Source organism: Odontomachus brunneus, unplaced genomic scaffold, assembly GCF_010583005.1.
Source record: "Odontomachus brunneus isolate Ranch 3 - 2012 unplaced genomic scaffold, Obru_v1 Obru_scaffold_072, whole genome shotgun sequence".
NCBI classification, from domain to species: Eukaryota; Metazoa; Arthropoda; class Insecta; order Hymenoptera; family Formicidae; genus Odontomachus; species Odontomachus brunneus.
Genome location: NW_022639522.1, coordinates 1,473,559 through 1,492,801, shown reverse-complemented (window position 1 = coordinate 1,492,801; position 19,243 = coordinate 1,473,559). Strand labels below are relative to the sequence as shown.

The 19,243-nt window shown below is 35.3% G+C and overlaps 4 protein-coding genes across 6 annotated transcripts in view; 2 read left to right on the top strand and 2 right to left on the bottom strand.

Annotated features, from left to right (window-relative positions):
• Positions 1–3,616, bottom strand: part of LOC116846956 (lipase 3-like) — an 8,510-nt gene extending 4,894 nt beyond the window's left edge. The window contains exons 1-4 of one of the 3 annotated variants that reach the window (XM_032821423.1): positions 2,657–3,616; positions 2,244–2,552; positions 1,010–1,211; positions 802–916 (exon numbers count right to left, since the gene is read on the bottom strand). In XM_032821423.1, coding sequence (XP_032677314.1) covers positions 802–916; positions 1,010–1,211; positions 2,244–2,357 — 431 coding nt within the window. In that variant the 5' untranslated portion in view covers positions 2,358–2,552; positions 2,657–3,616. The remainder of the gene's footprint in view (positions 1–801; positions 917–1,009; positions 1,212–2,243; positions 2,553–2,656) is intronic. The other 2 variants (XM_032821422.1, XM_032821424.1) reach the window with 2 other exon arrangements.
• A 159-nt stretch (positions 3,617–3,775) lies between these two features.
• LOC116846957 (dr1-associated corepressor) lies at positions 3,776–7,310 on the bottom strand. Its single transcript, XM_032821426.1, has 5 exons — positions 7,087–7,310; positions 6,811–6,883; positions 6,586–6,679; positions 6,181–6,357; positions 3,776–5,765 (listed from the first exon to the last, which is right to left on the bottom strand). Exons 1-5 carry the CDS (start codon positions 7,204–7,206, stop codon positions 5,522–5,524), a joined length of 708 nt encoding a protein of 235 aa, XP_032677317.1. The 5' UTR covers positions 7,207–7,310; the 3' UTR covers positions 3,776–5,521.
• Positions 7,311–10,153: 2,843 nt separating this feature from the next.
• LOC116846995 (DNA polymerase eta) lies at positions 10,154–13,970 on the top strand. The gene is given in 8 exon segments (XM_032821523.1): positions 10,154–10,649; positions 10,894–11,028; positions 11,173–11,375; positions 11,459–11,625; positions 11,773–11,996; positions 12,090–12,213; positions 12,328–13,771; positions 13,774–13,970. Coding segments are annotated over 8 exon segments (2,502 nt in total). The 5' UTR covers positions 10,154–10,512; the 3' UTR covers positions 13,842–13,970.
• A 696-nt stretch (positions 13,971–14,666) lies between these two features.
• Positions 14,667–18,919, top strand: LOC116846968 (protein arginine N-methyltransferase 3). The gene is made up of 8 exons (XM_032821445.1): positions 14,667–14,966; positions 15,112–15,444; positions 15,533–15,717; positions 15,785–15,943; positions 16,120–16,307; positions 16,630–16,856; positions 17,055–17,414; positions 17,535–18,919. Exons 1-8 carry the CDS (start codon positions 14,954–14,956, stop codon positions 17,642–17,644), a joined length of 1,575 nt encoding a protein of 524 aa, XP_032677336.1. The 5' UTR covers positions 14,667–14,953; the 3' UTR covers positions 17,645–18,919.
• The last annotated feature ends 324 nt before the right edge of the window (positions 18,920–19,243 follow it).

Below are 19,243 nucleotides of genomic sequence, written 5' to 3'. Positions count from 1 at the left end.
CAACTATTCTTGAAAATGAAGAAGATTTACGACATAAGATCACAAGGGCTTACAGGCATTACAGCGGAAATGCTGCAATTAACAATGAGAAATAAAACGTATTGAATGCTGTATCGAACATAATGGTCAAATTTTTCGAACAATTTATGTGTTAATAAATGTTTCATAAAAAAACATTGTTTATTTTTTTAACCTCATTGACATTCCAAACCACGTTCAAAAATACTTATAATCCAATTTATTACTTTAATACTTAAGATGTCGATTATCTCGTAAACGATGTATATTAGTAATTTTTTACTGGATATGATTTTGATTGCAAATAATTCCTATTGTAAATATGCAAAAAAAATTATAGATATCCGTTTAAAAAAACTACGTTGACCTTCATAACTCAAAAAGGTCACGAGTAAAAAAAATTTTTTTACATGCATTTTGTAGCTGACTAAGAGCCATGTAAATTTCGCTTATTAAACTTTCTTGTAACTTCAACCAGTTACAAGGTATTTACTCGGACATTTATGGACGGACACTTTGTATTTATAAAACGTAGAAAAAATCGATTAAAATATAATATATAATTGATTTTTTTATTCTCTCAACTGAAAGTGTTATTAGTAACTATATTCTAAAATAAGAAATTGAGGAAGTACCTAGTATCAAGACTCAATTAATTTTATTCACAAAAATTATGCGTATTAACATAGTTGATACATGTTGATCACATTTTACCTGTCTGTCACTTTTTAAAGTCGCAAGAAATGAAATGAAAAGTGATATAACTTCTGAAGTTCACATTACCTAAAGTCCCAAAATTTAGCGCTTTGTATGGAGAGTTTCGTGTGATTTTTCGAGTTTGTGCTTCCACGAGCGTTGCCGAGCCACACGTCATAACCATTGTCAGACAAGAGGAAGGCTAACAACGACAAACAAAATTTTTTTTTTAGAATAAATGTTAGACGTTTGTTCTAAGAGTCTAAATTAAAAGATGCAATTATCAATATGATACCGATTGAACGATTGCGACCCGTTATTATCCAATCGGCCGAAGATCCTAGTAATCCATGCATAATTAACACTACTCGCCGATTTGGAATGTTTAATTTATTCGGATCACTGGGAGGTATCCTGTGCAGAGCTAATACATATCCGTCTTTGGTTGTCACGAAATGAAGTTCAAATGGATAATCATTTTCCTTCACGTAGTTTCCCTGTAACCACGAAGCTTTGCTGTAAATGATTCTCAGACTATAAATATATTAAGTTATAAATTGAAATTTTTCCAACTTTAACTGCATTTCGGTTATTGTTATAGTTAAATTTATCACCAAGGTTCCTGCGTACTCGCATCTTGCATCTCTTTTTAATGATATCAGAAGAAAACGTATACTGGATGATGATGATGCGAGTACAGGAGCATTAAGTATAATAATAAATAATTGACTTTACAAAATGTTCAATCAAAATATAAAAAGACAAGTAGAAACGCAGACTAATGAAAGTCGAATGCTGGCTTACATTAAACCGATTACACATATAAATTTAAATAATAATTCTATAAAACCATTCGACTTTTATTAGCATTTGCTTGTTTCGTTTATATCTGGATTAAATCTACTAAAAAATAACATTAAAAAACATCAAAGTATATTGGGAAACAATATAATTTATATAATTAACAATTAAATTTACTAATTCGTAATTAGTAAACGAAATGCCTAGACTCTAAATTTTCGATGGTTTTATTAAGCAGAATTTACGTGATCTAGTATTTTTATTTTTTGTATTATATAATTTTAAAATTGGAGATATACAGGTCTCACACTCTCCTCCGGGAATTTTGCAGGGACGTAGGACAGGTTGAAGTGAATATAAAAGTCCTATACCGTTTTGCGATATTCGCAATAATTATCGAGATATTAATTGTAGAAAATTTGTGAACATGCAGGATATGGTAAATGAGTTATAATAGCGAAAGTAAGTAGACGACTGCCGTCGTGTACTTATACTTTAGATCAAATTGAACAAAAAAGTCCTCTACCATTTTGCAAATAATCACATAGATTTTTAATTATTAATTAAAGAAGATAAGTGCATTATTACGCAAAATTATTGCGAATATCGCAAAACCGTATAAGACTTTTATGTTCATCTCAACCTGTTCTACGTCCCCACAAAATGCCCGGAGGAGAGTGTGAGATATCCTGTATATATCAGATCGTGTCTCGAGATTTCGCGCTTACCAACACTTTATTAGGATCTTCCAACGGAGGCAGTAATCCGCGTGTCCGAAACAAACCGTTCGTGAGGGTGACGAATCCACAACACAACAAGACAGAATACCAGTATGTAGCCATTTCGATGGCCAATGGATCGGACCTGCCGATGTTCGCGACATTATATTTGCAGAGGCATGGTACTTTGCATTATAAAGATGTGTTATATAAATGAAGTATCTAATACGTTTGTTTTTCAATACTACAGACGAATGTTAATCTGAATAACCAATATCACGCGCTCACTTTCCCAATGGCATTTCGATCATCGACAAACTATGCAACAAATCATTAAAATGTACCTTCTCGACTTATAATTATCGTACTAAGGAAATTCATGCGATCACACAGAGGCAGGTGAAAATATAACGAACACTCACCGAACTCAATTTCACACTGTACACACAAGTTATTACGGAACGAATATGACTGAACGCGTATATAGTTTTAAAAAACGCGGATATTCAAACCTAACGGTCTTCTCGCGGGAGAAAAAGAAACTTCTCTCCGAGCGATCGCGTGATCTTTTTTACGCTCTTATTTCGAGTAATATATCTTATAACTCACGTGCTCCTTGAACGAGTCGAGATGTAGCCGCAATCGCGTCTAAATAATCTACTTCCACGAGAAAACCAAACACGTTTCCGTAAATCCACCTGGGTCCAGTATCATTATCCGTCCGCTCTCGTTGCTCACGTACGGATACATCACGTTTTTGTTCGCCGACACGGAGGATCTTAAAGTCGCGACGGCGATATCGAGGCATGTGGAGCGATACACACGTATCCGCGCGCGCTTCCGAATACGAACGATTACGTCCGCGTCGTCGTTCGCGTCAATTCGCAAAAAGCTTATCGCACAATCCCGGCTTGAATACATGCGAACACTAATTCTACGTGTAGCTGGCGATATCAGGACGAACCGACTGACCGGCGGAATTTTTTAGCGGATATAAAAATTGCGCTGACGTGACACCGGCGCGACAGCCGATAGCCGCAAAAATGTACCGGATATCTAATTACGATTGCAATTTAGCGTTCGTGTAACGTGCATAACGTGCGCTGTCACGCGAGTTATGTTTTGCATGCACTGTTATGCAAAAAGCCGCAAGAGATTACGCCATCGCTTCTTGGTTGCTCGTTATTTCATATGCTAATTCTCGGCATCTCTTTCACGCTTTCGAGGCATGTTTGCTCATTCTCGAGGCAAATCTCGCTCAAAAACGGGATATATTAACGTAATGTAAACTTAATCATAAATACACATTCACGTCGTTACGTAAAATCACTCGTTATGTTACGCATAGCATAAGTCGCTCCGCCAAGGTAGCGGCTTACGATTATTTTCCTGACAAGAAAGAGAATTCGGAGCGCGATTTATTCGACTGCAATTAAAATTCAAGCTCGAGAGACAACGGTGTTCACACGCACGCTGGGACGTCGCAGGACAGTGTCTGTTCCGCGTAACAGCAGGTCGATGTTGCTCGAATGAAAGACATATTCAAATAGTGTAAGCGTTTTATTACAATGTGTAGTGTGTAGTGATGAATTGTGAGCCGAAGAAAAAGGTACAAGAAACGCTCGACGAATACATATATGTATAATTCGCTCTTATCTAATTGCTTTTCTTCGCGTTCGACCCGATATATGTACAGATTATGATGGAAATCGCACTTGTGCATCGAACATCGTGTCTCTATAGAATCATATATGATACGTTGATGTTCCATGGGCCGTTTTGTTAAACATCAAAAACATACCTCGATCGTGTGAGTCGAGTTAACTGTATAGCGTTGTCATACTGCGTATATGTACTTCGGGAGAAAAGAGTAAAAGGAATGACCTTCGAAATCAATACATTACTTAAATCCACGTTAATTATCTTTCGTATACACAAACGTATACATCAAACGTCTGTTATAAAGTTCCTTCTATACAAAATGCATGTGCGAAAAATTCGGGTTTCTCTCGATTCCTTGTAATCTTTTCCCATGTACTTGTATTGCGTTTCGGCTCCCTTGGCTGTGCGGTTTAACGAAGTCTCTGAGCAAGATTATTTTTCTAAAAAATCTTTCGTTTCTATGAGATCATCGTACTATCCGAGGCGAAATTTGGCTAATCCGCGTAGTCTACCATCAAGCCGAAGATAGAGAAAGAATTCGTTCGAAATTTTCATACGCAGTTATGAAAAAAAAAAAGATGTAACAACGCTATACTGCGCATCGAAGCTCGAGGATATACAATAAAAGTACTATAAAAATGTCTTTATAGCTACAGAGAATACCGATTGAACGGAACAGCGTTTCGTTTGATACGATTATTCATCCGTCTCGCTTCCTGTTAATATTTCCTCGCCTAAACGCAAATTAATGAAGTAAGCGCAATTGTTTTTACGTAATAACGGTAACAATGTTGAGAGGCAATGACTTTGCAAAAGACATAACGATTATATAACCGTATCAGTGATTACTTGTACCACAATACGATATCAACAATGTCGATCAAATCATCTTGCTTCTAACAACACGATTTGACATTATTTCAATAAACCAATACAAATATGTAAGAAATACGAAACAAAAAGAAAATATTATATATATATATATACATAAATATATTATATATACATATATATATATATATTACATATACATGTATGTATATATGTATAGAATATATATGAAATCCACACAAAGATAATGGATTTCGTAGAAAAACTAAATTTGAAAACTAAAATTGAAAATTTCGTTATTTAATATAATTTTATATTTTATGTACTTGAGAGGGCGTCGCGATGCTACCGCGTCGCTTGATACAGGATGGCATAGAAGACGTGAACTTACATATTTCTATAAATAATGATTGAAAAGAAGGAATCATTATATTCAGAATTTGTAACTCTTTAAAAGTGAAATAAATTATTGTTGATGTGTTAAGTATTCGTTTAGATAAAATAATTAAAAAAATAGGAAAATAACTTTTGAAAGATTTATTTGAAAGAACTCTCAAAAAAAAGTTGTAATATTTTTAAATAATATTTACCTCACGTGGTTCTGGGAAACCATCCTGTATAAATAAAAGAGAAATCACTCCAAACCAAACATATCAGATAACACTAGTCCATAGGCGACGTGGTGATTGTAAGATTAGCGCTGCTGATACAAGCGCGTTATCACTACTGTCCTCTAATCGTGTTCCACGTTCAACAAAGATTTTTAACATCCTAGAATTCATCTGAGGTGATTACTATGTATCATAATCCTCGTCGATGCCGGCAGTATAAGTGGAATTTGATGTCGCTCGAGTGCTTGTGCTTTCACTTAAATTGGTAGAATTGAGTTCCATATAAAAGTTTGGTTGATTCATCTGAAAGGACACAGGTATGGACATCTCGAATTGTGGCACCTGTGGGGCTACCTTCGTGGCAATCTTTTGGTTATCTTTCGTGTTTTTGTGATTCGCATTTGGTAAGTCTGATTGCTTTGGATGCCTATAAACATATAAAAATAGTGGTCAATGTAGTTTATAAAATTAAAAAACCAAATTAAAAAACCAAAAAAAATATAATTTATATAATTACACAGTATATGAATTATCTAAATCATATATACATATTGATCATTTTTTAAATAACTTTAGATAAAAATAAAATAAAAAATAAAAATATAAAAATAAAATAAAAATAAAAAATATACATTACAAGTAAAATAACCCTGCAACATAGAAGATATATTGATTTTGTATTATATTTCCTTTCTCTCCAACGATTTTCTGCTAAAAGCATTATATAATAAAAATAAATAATTAAAAAATAATGTATCCTTTATGACATATTATATATGAAACTGACTTTATGAGACAATTTAGCAAAATTATGATTGTATAAAATTTTAAGAGGAACTTACTCTTGTTCAGAATGTGTTGCATTGCTAGTGGCTGAGTTTGTTGTTGATGCTGATGCTGATGTTGCTGGAGTTGCAGGTGGTGTAGGCACTTCATCATCAGGTGCTGGTACATCAGGCAGAGATTTTACCAGATCCTTCAGAAAGTCAAATCGGCTCTCCGACATAATACACTGCTTCCTAAAAACAGATAAAGCTTTAGCTAAAAAATTTCAGATAAATCTCCTAAATCATTGTACTGATTAGAGAAAGTAGCTCAATGTGAGTTTAATAATTGTTAACTGGAGTATTTTTTTAGACCTTTGGTAGATTCAGAAGATTGTTTCAATCCATCACTCTCCGCCAGGAGCAATAATCATTAAACACTCATTAAGTTAATATCTATGCTCGACACTACCATTTACTTACATGTGAGTTGGACTTAGAGTCCTGGCATTTTTGGCACATGTTATTTGCATGGCCTTGGTCAACAACGAATGTACAAAAAGTTCTAAAGTCCTAGGTAAGCCTTATTAAGGCAAAGTTTGTAATGTAAAAATCAAGATTAGAAAGTTTGTCAAAAGCAAGATTATGTCACAATCACTAAATCTACAAGAATCTATCTCTTACAAAAAATATAATCAAAAAGGATATAAATTATTATCGGCACTGCTTGGGCAACTTTCCCGATCTCCTCGTCCGTCTGCATAATCCTCTTGATACGACCCTGACAACAGACAAGCGAAGTTAACCTTAACGATGAACTTTCGCTCATTGCAACTAAAAAATAATTCTCTTCCTCCTCGAATTTAAAATTTAAATAAAGTTAAATTTAAATAAAATAGAGCAAGAGAAAATTTAAGAATTTTCTTCATCAATGTTGCAGTTAAATTCTGCGATAATCGGAAAAGATGTACAATGTTCGCTTACCGCTGGAAAACGGGCGTTGTATTTTCTCTTTTTACTGGGCATATTGTTCTCACACACCACGAGGAATGAGTTGAAATTTATAGTACGACACAGCGCGGTTATATACGACACAATACGCATGCACGCATGTACGTAACGTGACGCGTAAACAAAACGGAGCAACAAAAATTTTGCGTACTGTCTGCACTGTATAATGGCTGTCGCAGCCAGCGCGATGCACGACGCGACACATGATAAGCGACGAGCGATATCCAATGAGCGTACTGATATTCCGGAAAAACTGTACGCTCATTGGATATCGCGCGTCGCATATCGCGGCTGCGTTCCTTTTGGGCGCTTACGCGCTTTAAGCGCTTATAAGTGTCACTCTATCTTTCTTCCGCAAATAATGAGCGATAAAGGCTGTATTCCGAAATTCACTGCCAGTACTAAAATTCAATAGTATACGTGACATGAACTATAGATTTTCAGTACTGGCAGTGAATTTCGGAACGCAGTCTATATAGAATGACGCTTACAGCGCGTGTCGCGTCGCAAATCGCGCTGGTTGCGAGAGTCATAATCTTAAGGTCGTTCTACATTAGTTGCAAGCCAATCGCAATTCTTATCGCGACAGCCAATCAGAAGCATCACTGATACTATTGACGTTTCTGATTGACTGTCGCAACAAGAGTTGCAATCGAATTGCAACTAATGTAGATCTTTAGAGCATATATATATATATATATATATATATATATATATATATATATATATATATATATATAGAGGGAGCAGCCCCCTGACACTCACCCATTATGTAATACTACTATATTGCTAATCGCCCTATGCTGCCTATAAAGCTGGTGGCACATAGAAAAACTTAAGCAGTAAAACGTAAGCAGTAAGAAAATTGACCAATCATAGTCATTGATTCTTCTTACGGTCCAAGAATCAACGACTGTGATTGGTCAATTTGCTTACTGCTTACGTCTTACTGCTTAAGTTTTTCTGTGTGCCACGGCCTTAAGAGGAGCTTGTCCCAGAATGGAAGGACAGACGATGTCCGAGAAGTGTATTTTGACCGTAGTGCGCAGGCGCGGCGATCAGATGATATATATATATGTGTATATATATATATATATATAAAGTAAAAGTGTCAGTGCGTGACATGTACTTAACCTGGGTTGCGTTCCAAAACATCCTTTTTGAGGAAATTTTACTCGATATTCTATAGTATATGTAATGTGAACTATAGGTATTGAGTAAAATTTTCCTCAAAAAGAACGTTTTGGAATGCAGCTTTCCGTCCTGGATAGCTGCTTCTTTACCTATGTAAACTGATATTTTCATTTGCAGCTGCAGAAGACTTTCCGTCTTCTGAAAATTTAATTATTCTCTCGCGAATGTGGATTTGCGTATGCTAAGCCATGTTTATGCTTCGACGATTTCCTATGAATTAAATTTAATCATTTAACGATACTATTTGTAAACAAACCATTGGAGTCCTACAGTGGGTCAAATATATTAGGTGGCCGGAAACTTTTGCACATGTAAATATAACATTTATAACAATAAATATTTTCACAAACATAAATAATATTCTTTCACTATATTATTTCATTTCCTATATCTTATGCTCACATCTAATAATGATAAAAATTTCATTAGGCTTTTTTTTGATAAATTAAAGTACAAAATATCATTAGCTGGAAACTTTTGCACGCAACTGTATAGAGACGTCTACATTGGAAGTAAGCAGTAAGAAGTAGGAAGTAAGAATAAGAAATTGACCAATCATAGTGATTATTCTTCTCACATTCAACTGTGGTTGATCAATTTCTTAAGAGATGTCTACATTGGAAGTAAGTAGGAAGTAAGAGTAAGAAATTGACCAACTATAGTCGAATGTGAGAAGAATAATCAACTATGATCGGTCAATTTTTTATTCTTACTTCCTACTTCTTGCTATTTACTTCCAATGTAGACGTCCCTTAACTCTTGCTTCTTACTTCTTGCTATTTACTTCCAATGTAGACGTCCCTTAAATGATCGGACCGATCGTTGCCAGTGTCACGTGTCATTACGTAGCCACGTGAACTAACGATGTGTAGTGCAGTTAAAGAGCTGCACCACTGAACTGGTGCAGTAAGAGTGAGACAAGTATATCTTGACTGTGTTCTGAAATTCACTGCTAGTACTGAAAATCTATAGTTCATGTTACGTATACTATAGAATTTCAGTACGGCAGTGAATTTCGGAACGCAATCTTTATCTCGCTCTAACTTATTGCTTTACAAATGGCGCCCAACCATAATGGCTTCTGCCCACAGGACGCGGCAAGCGTTGCCGCCTCCTGTGGGCACTTAGAGCATATATACATGGAGAAGGAATGCTGGCACGAAGTGTGTCCAAAATGTGTGCGAGAGAGAAAGCTGTACGTTCCTATTCGTCCTCTGTGCGCATGCGTTAAAGTTGACAGGTTAGGTTAGGTTATAAAGTTGACAGGAGATAAGTTATTTTTTTCTCATAGAGCTCTGAGAATTTTTTCATAATTTTGTATTAATTTTTTAGTATTTCAAAAAAATGCAAAAATGCAGTACTAAAAAGTTAATACAAAATTCTGAAAAAATTCCCCGAGCTCTATGAGAAGAAAATAAACAATTTTTATCTCTTGCTATTTTTCGGTAAAGTTGATAGAATTCAAGTAAAAAAATATTGAAACCAATAATTTTGTAGCTCAGCAACAACCGACACATGTTGACACATCGCACAGAGGATGAATAAGAATGTATACCTTTCTCTCTCGCACATATTTTGGATACACTTTTGGTCTACAGTGCTGCGTTTAGATTCCACACCCGGGTGGATTCTATTACTAGAAGTGTTATAGTATATGTAACATGTACTATAGTGTTTCTAGTAATAGAGTGCACGCGGATGAAGAATCTGAACGCACCCCAGGGAGGCATACGCAATTTCCCCTCCATATATATATGCTCTAAGGCTGCGTTCGGAGAACACGCTATTAACGCTACAGCGTTTTTCTATCTTTATTGCTCCTTAGATATACAACAAGGATAGAATGACAGGGTAGCGCTGAGTAGCGCTAATAGCGAGCTCCCCGAACGCACCTTAGTGTGGGCCATAAGAAGTTATTCTTTTCAACGGATTTCCTCTTAATTGGGGGACACGAATCAGGACCATTTTCGTTATATGGAGTTCGACTTCCTTCTCTCTTACTTTATGGTCTGCAACCAGAGAGAAAGAGAGAGTGTCTCATATGTAAACAGTATGTAAACCTGTCCAAGCTTATGCATAATCAAAATGCATCGCGTTAAAATGGAGTCGCATATGATACTAATATTTTATGTTAGTTGACATCAGAATGATGAAGATTTATAGTTATCTGTAGTGAACACTTCGAATTTGTAAGACCCTGCGAAAATGGCAGATCTGGGCAAGAGAATTGTCGTCCTAATAGATATGGATTGCTTCTTCTGTCAAGTTGAAACAAAGTTGCAACCCGAATACGCGGGAAAACCGCTCGCCGTGGTTCAATATAATCAATGGGAGATGGGCGGGTAAGAAAAATTTATTTCGATTAACTTTATCTGGTTATAATATTAATAATTGTATTCTATCTAAAGGATAGTACTGTAAAGATATTTTTTCTACAGGTAATTTTTCGAAGAGAAACTAATAATATAGTTTTTCTGAAGAAAAAAAAATATCAGTCTTTGATTTAAAAACAAAACATTTTACTGATTTAATATATGATTATATTATCAATGAATGATAATAAATAATACTGCTTTTTATTGACAGGATAATAGCTGTAAATTATGAAGCACGAGATTTTGGAGTAACCAGACACATGAGAGGCAAAGAAGCTAAAGAGAAATGTCCAGATATAGTTTTAGCTAGTGTACCTTGTCTTCGTGGAAAAGCAGATACAACCAGGTAATGATTAGTTATTAAAACAAAACTTTTGCTTAGAATATAACTTTTAATGTGTTTATTATTTATTTATATGCTTATTTATTTATATTGTCTATTGCAATATTTTATATATTAAGCATTTAAACATTCACATTGCCCACATAGGTATAGAAAAGCTGGCCGTGAAGTTATTGAAGTTATAAAAAAATACTGTAATGTGATAGAACGTGCTAGTGTCGATGAAGCTTATCTTGATATCACAGATATTGTTGAGAAAAGATTAGATAAAATCTCTTCCAATGAACTAATATCATCTCTCGCAAATACATATATTGTAGGATATTCAGAAGTTGGCAAGAACGATGAAGGTACTATAAAAATGGAGTAGACTATATTAATTTGAAATCAGCAATTTGAATCACATTATGTATCATGTGTACTATTGTTTTAGAGGACAGATGTCAAGGGCTACAGACTTGGATACAGAACTCATTTAGGGAATTACATGACACTCAAGCACAGAAGCTTGCTGTAGCTGGTGTTATAGTTGAAGAAATAAGAGCCAGTATATATAATGAGACTGGATTTAGATGTTCTGCTGGAATTTCACAGAATAAGGTTGCAAATAATATATCTTTATTCCACTCATTCCAGAATATTCTTTCTAGGCTTTGTCTGTGTGTCACATTTCAGTGGCTCCTGCATTAATTTTAAACAGCTTTAATTTAAACTGCGTTAATTTTAAACAGCTTTATTAATTTTCAGATATTAGCAAAATTAGCGTGCGGATTACATAAACCGAATTGCCAAACGATCTTACCTGAGGAAGCTGTTGCAAGTCTTTACTCGAAACTTTCGGTGAAGAAAGTCAGAAACCTCGGTGGGAAATTCGGCGATGTCGTAGTCGAGTCTCTAGGTTGCAAAGTTATGGGGGATCTAATGCAATATTCTTTGGAACAATTACAAAAACATTTTGATGATAAAACAGGGTAGATTTAAAATTCTTGTATCTATGAACGAAGTTCAACAATCAAAATCAACGACTCGTAATTCTAATGTAACTTACAATTACGATTCTTCAGATTATGGCTGTACAATATTGCTCGAGGCATAGACAACGAGCCTGTTATCAACAGGTTGCTATCAAAGTCTGTCGGAGCGTGCAAGAAATTTCCGGGAAAGCAAGCCATTACCTCCTTAGAAGTGGTAAGTTAATCAATATCGAAAAGATTTACATATGATATGAATTATTTATGTAAAATTGTGAAAAGTATGTATATATAATATAAGAATTACATGAAAACAATCTTGTACATATAGTTGAAACATTGGGCCGGAGACTTGGCGGCGGAAGTTTGCGAGCGACTCGAGCAGGATCTTTTGGATAATCAACGACGTGCGACGTTGCTCACCATCTCTTATCATTATTATCAGAACAGAAGCACTGTGTCCCAATCTCGCTCGCTTACTTTGAATTCGTACAAGCCCGAGAAAATGGCGAGTCAATGTGTGGACGTTATCACTAAATCGACACAGTGTCCAGTAGCGTATATGGGTATTGCTGCCGGCAAATTTATACCGTCGAAGGGGAGCGATAGTTTTCTGAAATTCTTTAAAACTGTTAAATCGGAAAATAACGATAAAGTAAATCATAACACTGATCAATTGGAGACTACAAGTTCGTCCGGAGGTAAAACAAGTTTCAAATCGAATTTCGAAATAGCAGAAGTGAGATCTCCCGCTGTCATCGATAGCAAAGATCAATCTCTGAAGACGAGAAAGGAAGAGCCTCTTGTTGTCGTTACCGACCAGGAAGAGTCAAATCAAACCACCACGACTGTTACGAACGAAAAATCAGTTACGACAATTAACAAAGTAGCGGCAAAACAAAACAAAATGATCGATAATTCGTTAAATACAGAAATGGAGGACTCACCCACGTCGAGCAAAGTCTTCAAGCTGATGCAGGTGTGCAAGGAGCGCGATAAGGCTAAATCAAAGATCAAACGCATGTCGAGCATGACAATAAATAATAACGATTTTCAAAATTCCTTTTTCATGAATATATTCAAGACTGATAGAAAGGATCGTTCTGAGAACATCAATAACAATAGCGACACTGCGGAGGAATCAGAACGAAGCGAACAATCGATCGTATCCAGCACGAAAAATTTAGACACCAGTAACGAAACCGATAATAGTAATTCAGATTTGTGCATGCGAGATAATGATCACGAGAAACCGTCGTCGAGTCGCGTGTCCACTTTCATGCACAATAAGGACGAGGATTTCTCCGAGAAGAAGCTCAAGGAGGAAAACACCACCCATACTCCTTCTATACTATTGCAAGAGATATTTCCAAATCTGGATGACATAGATCCCGATATTCTACTTCTATTGCCGTCCGATTTGCAAGAAGAGGCGAGATTGTACGCGAGAGCACGCGATAAGAAGCGAGAGAACCTAGTGAAAGTTTCCCGGGACTTGCCAGCAAAAACAGCGAAAGGAAAATCTGGCAAGTCTAAAGCTGTCAGCAAAGCAAAGAGACGTAGTCCACTATTAGACAATTTCCTAATTAAAACCGACTCCAGCGAACCTTTGGAACGGTGTGCTGAATGCGGTCAGATGATACCCGTAACGAGGTACGGCGAGCATACAGATTTTCACGTTGCACAGAACTTATACCAAGAGATCAATAAACCGGAAAACAGCGTGAAAAGGAAGTTTCAAAGCACTGAAGTTGTCGTCACATCTACAAAACGTCAACCGATAATTGCAAACTCGACAAAGACTCGGAACCGATAACCACGTTCTTGTCATCATTATACTGTTGATCTATCAAATATTTTTATTCTTAATAATCAAGCTTTATATCAATCGTACTTTATATCAATATTTTAATGTGCCTTTTGTAATGACAAGATATATTGTAAGATAAATATTATTTTGTATGTTTATTCTTTTTATAATTGTAAATTGTAGTTAAAAATTATAGTCAAAGGCTGGTATTCATAGTCGAATCTTATTTCAAGACTGTCTTAAGTAATGTCTTAAGATGCGAATACAGCTCTGTGATTGGTTTATGACATCTTAAAACAGTACTTAAGATGATTTTAAATATAAGATCAGACTATGAATACCGGCCAAAGACTTTTGTGAAATTTGTCTGCAGTATATTTCTATATATAATTATATGTAATATATTTCTGAAAAAGAATACTATAATAAATTATATTCTATTGAGTTTTATAAAATCTGTCTAATTACGTCTTGTGTGGTGCGTAATTATATAATATTGATTTTACATAAAAAAGATTCTTATTATACTATCCCTTTATTTTCATATTAAAAAGTTCACTTGCTTTAATATGATGTGATTAAAATATTTAACATAGCGAATGAAATATAAACGCGCATATATTGTGTGTGTGTGTGTATGTGTGTGTGTGTGTGTGTATGTGTCTAATCATCAAAATATATATTATTTATTTAAGAATATAGGCGTTTTTTGTTTCGTAACCACGGTAGCGTGTGGTTGGTTAGTTTGGTCCACTTAACGCTTGCAACGCCGCGAACGTCATTCTATCTTTATTGCTCGAGGCGTTGCGAGCGTTAAGTGGACCAAATCAGCCAACCAAATGGTATCGTGGTCACGAAACGAAAAAACGTCTTATCTTACATACATATATCGTGATTATAAAGCTCCTATTGGATCTCGGCGTCGTATATCGGACATCGACGCAGTGTAAATCTTTCATTATAAGGTCTCTAGTTTTTCCCATCGTTTAACCGGTTTTCATTGACCCGATATTTCCGCAATGCATAAAGTATGAACTTGGCATGAGGCGAGGAAAGCGTCAGTCGTCGACACGTGCTCGAACCGCACGATAAGATTTGCAGCTGTTCTGTTTTTGTGGTTAGCATCGTTAAGAAAGCGAAGCTTGCCATGGCAAAATTAGGTAAAATATTACAGAAAACCTCACTAAATAAATGTATAGTAAATGACAAAATGATAGAATGTAGTGCTATCTATATAATACGTGTGCGATTATTTTATTTTTTGTTAAATATATTAATGTAAATATTCTCTTCCTTTTCTTTTAGGATATGACATATACAATGATATAAGTGATAATGATAGTGGAGATGATTGGGAAGAGAATGGTGAAGACGACTACAACATTCCGTGTCTGTTTTGTACAGAAACCATTAATGGGTTTTCTACCGCACTGCACCATATCGAAACTTTCCACAAATTTAACTTGTGCAATTTTATAAGGAAACATGTTCATGATACTTATACATATATCAAGTTAATTAACTTCATTCGATGTAAGGAGATTTTACCTGAACAATTAAGTACACTGAGTATAGAAACTTGGGACAAAGAAGAATATTTGCATCCTGTCATAGAGAATGATCCATGGTTAATGTATGGTAAGTATAGGAAATTTAAAATTATATCAGTCTTATTTTTTTATATATGGTATTATGTATTAACATATGAAATGTTACTTTAATAAAGATATAGAAGATCTCATCAATATTAAGGATATAAGTGAGGAGAGAGGAGCAAAGCAAATACATTCAAATGGCAGCAATGACAGTGTTACTTTACCAGAGGTACAATATGAAGATATGAAGAAAACAATACGGTCTCTCACATCTCAGCTGAAGGAAAGTGAAACAATGTGTTTCTTGGTGAAACAGGTACAGATATATAATCATTGAGTATATCTTTTTATATGATACAAACAAGTTGCCTGTATCTTTATAGCAAATGGAAGAGATGAGAGAAAAAGCACAAAAATTGATATTAGGTGATGATTTAGAAGGAAAAGAGAAGAGCACTCTAGTCAGCGCCCACAATCCCAATGTTGATGAAGGATATTTTAATACATACAGTCACTTTGCGATACATCATGAAATGTTGACAGTAAGTCACGAATAAACCTTACCATTCCAAAGCAATTTAGTGAAAATATAGGTACTGCTTAATATTTAAAATTACAAGTTTATGAAGAATAGTTGAAATATTTTACTAAAGAAATATCGCTTAAATTTTTCCAGAAAATTAAAATATTAATCAATGTGTCTTGTACTTGTTATCAGGATAAAATACGGACAGAAAGCTATCGTGATGCCTTGTTGACAAATTCTAATAGATTTCACAATTGTGTAATGCTGGACGTCGGTTGTGGGACTGGTATTCTGTCCATGTTCGCGGCAAAGTCTGGTTGCCGTAAAGTTATCAGTGTTGATCAGTCCGACGTGATATATCATGCTATGGATATAATAAGGTATCTGTTACTTTTGTACATCTGTACATTTATTATATATAGCCAGCTATATATTCACAATATAGATCAGGGCACGGCACATTTTCGGCCGATTCTCGGTAGCTACGCCTTCTACCTCCCCCTTGTCGCGCGGCCGGCCTAAAAAGTGATGGTCGTGCCTTTAAGCTTGGAGCCGCGACTGACCGCGACCGTCACTTGCATGGCTCGCCGCGCGGCAAGAAGGAGATAGAAGGCGTAACTCCCCAGAATCGGCCGAGAAAGGAAAAATGTGCCGAGCCTTGATATAGATCAATAATAAAACGTACATTTTTATTGGTTTTAGGGAAAATAATCTTAGTGACATAATCACTTTAAAAAAGGGTCGTCTGGAAGATATTAGTATCGGAGAAGAAAAAGTAGACGCGATAATATCTGAGTGGATGGGGTATTTTCTCCTATTCGAGGGAATGTTAGATACCGTCATTTATGCTAGGGACCATTATTTGGCGCCTGGTGGAGCAATACTTCCAAACAGATGTGCAATTAGTATCGTAGGAAGCGGTGACACCAGTACGTTTTGCAATTTTACTGCCTTTGCAGTAATAACACTGCTTGTTTAATAAGAGAATACAACTGAATTGTTATTACAATTAAATCATTTACCAGATTTCACCGTATAAGGCGGAATTATATATAATAAGCCTTTTATAAATTATTCTTATGAACTATCTCTTACGTTATTTATTATGAACTGTTATCTTTTTGCAGAAAGGTATATCGATCTAGTTGATTATTGGACGAATGTTTACGGCTTCAAAATGAGCTGTATGAAAGCGGAAGTAGTGCGCGAACCCAGTATAGAAATCTGCAACGTCGACGATATAATAACAAGCACCGCTGAGATTCAAGTATTCGACTTGTATAGTGTCACTACAGACTGCGTCAATTTCTCGTCTCCCTTCACGTTGAACGTGAAAAAGACGGGATCGTTAACCGCGATAGTCGGCTATTTTGACATTTTCTTTGATCTAGAGAATCCGGTACATTTCAGTACGGGCCCTCATTCTACGCCAACGCATTGGAAACAGACGGTATTTTCTTTGAGCGAGCCCATTAGCATAACCGAAGGTAAGTATTAATGTGTTACTTGATTTTTTTATACTACGATTTTTTAATACGATAAGTTTATGTCAGTAGAAGTATTGGATAAAATAAGTTTACAATTTCATTGTACTTATTCTCTTATAGGTGAAGTTCTAACCGGCACATTGGTTTGTCGGAGACACATTAAAGATATTCGGGGCTTAATCGTCACGATCCACATAAAAAATTTCAGTCAGATTTATTATCTGAATTAAACGCGCTTTGAATGAACCCATTTCGAGATATGCACGAATAATAGCCGAATGTGCCAAATTCAAAAATAGGGTCCAGATATCGAGTTACGAAGTTCTTTGACTTTCGTTAGACGTTATCGTGCGAAAAACACGTTGCCGACGAACGTGATCAAGCTTTTACAGCTTTCCTCATATAGAATATGAGACTTCCCAAAATATAGAATTTACAATCTCCGTCTTACTTAAATGGAGATGCAACTTTCACATCTTTGAAATTCCAGCTTCTCTTTTTTATGCTGGAAGCATACATATAAAAGCCATTTTTAATAGTACATATCGCAGCATAATTGTTAGTATATACACCCACATTTTATGCCTTTCTTTCATCGACAGCGAGTCATAGAGTACGATAGCTTCTTTTGAATTCGCGAGTGACAATTACGAGCAAATAATTGCGAAATAATCGTTGATCTAGTAGCTATTTGTACATTTGTGCCTTTTTAATAGTAGCGCATCTTTAAACCGATTATACACTTGTAATTTAAAATTTAGGGGTTTTTCGCATAGGCTATAGAATTTTGATCTCATAGTTGACAATTTTTGATGTAAAAACACTTGAAGCCACGATAAAATGAGAAAAACCCGCAGAGCTTAACATACAGACAACGATACATATAGGGTTCGCTCAAGTCCAATTTTTAATTAGATCGTCCTAAGAGATATATTCAGTAATCTATACGATATTCTTCGAAATTTTCCAGTTTCGCTTCTAGAACAATTTTTCTCTGATCAAGTTTCATTGATTCCATCTCCTTGGCGGAACAATGCCAACAGATACACTTAAATCGTCCGATTTTACTATTATATACGATTTCTCCTGCCACTCTCTTCTTGCATGTGATATACGTATGTACAAGGACGCGCACCGAATTACCGAATAATAGAGATTGTTCGTGCTACCGAATTATAAAACCGCAACCAAACAACTAAATGCGAATTCTGTGATACGAGAGAATTAGCTACATAGAGTGTTCATCGAAGAGCGACTTTACACAGATAACATCCTTCGCATTTGTCTACGGGGATGTGATGTGGAGTAACGCTTATTTTGCTTCGTATATACGTATACATTCATACATACATAAGTACATACAATCTCTTACGTAATATAAAATAGTGAATTTTAATCCGTAACCCGCATGTGATTATAAATAATTACAGATTATCAATAATAATATGGACATCGATGATCTTTTGAAATGTATGCAGATCGAAATAAATCTTTAGAAACTTACAGTTTGCATTGAATTATTTTGTGTGTGTATTGCTGAGATCCATAATTTTTTTTTTATAAATATGTACCATACTTAGAATAGAATAATTAAATAATACATCAAACCAGCTTTTCTTTCATATAAAACGCGCGTTTAAGTTTGGCCTCGTGTTGTTTTCCGAAAATTTTCGACAGTTTCACGAGAATTTTATCATTTTTTTTATCTCGAGTTTCCTCATTTCATCAGTCTTCTATCAAATCTTCTAATCAATTTCTCTAATGAAACAAAAATTACAACAATTACCATATACATTAATAAAAGCAAAAATTACCATTATCTAAAGGTA

Bases quoted from the DNA above. Each gene is read 5' to 3' on its own strand.
- LOC116846957 (XM_032821426.1), bottom strand. From the start codon at position 7,206: ATGCGTATTGTGTCGTATATAACCGCGCTGTGTCGTACTATAAATTTC. The intron at 6,680-6,810 runs ATATCCTTTTTG...AATAAGGCTTAC, and splicing joins AGCAGTGCCGATAATAATTT to CTAGGACTTTAGAACTTTTT. The intron at 6,358-6,585 runs GTAAGTAAATGG...ATCTGTTTTTAG, and splicing joins ACTCTAAGTCCAACTCACAT to GAAGCAGTGTATTATGTCGG.
- LOC116846968 (XM_032821445.1), top strand. The intron at 15,718-15,784 runs GTACAGATATAT...GTATCTTTATAG, and splicing joins TGTGTTTCTTGGTGAAACAG to CAAATGGAAGAGATGAGAGA. The intron at 17,415-17,534 runs GTAAGTATTAAT...ATTCTCTTATAG, and splicing joins GCCCATTAGCATAACCGAAG to GTGAAGTTCTAACCGGCACA.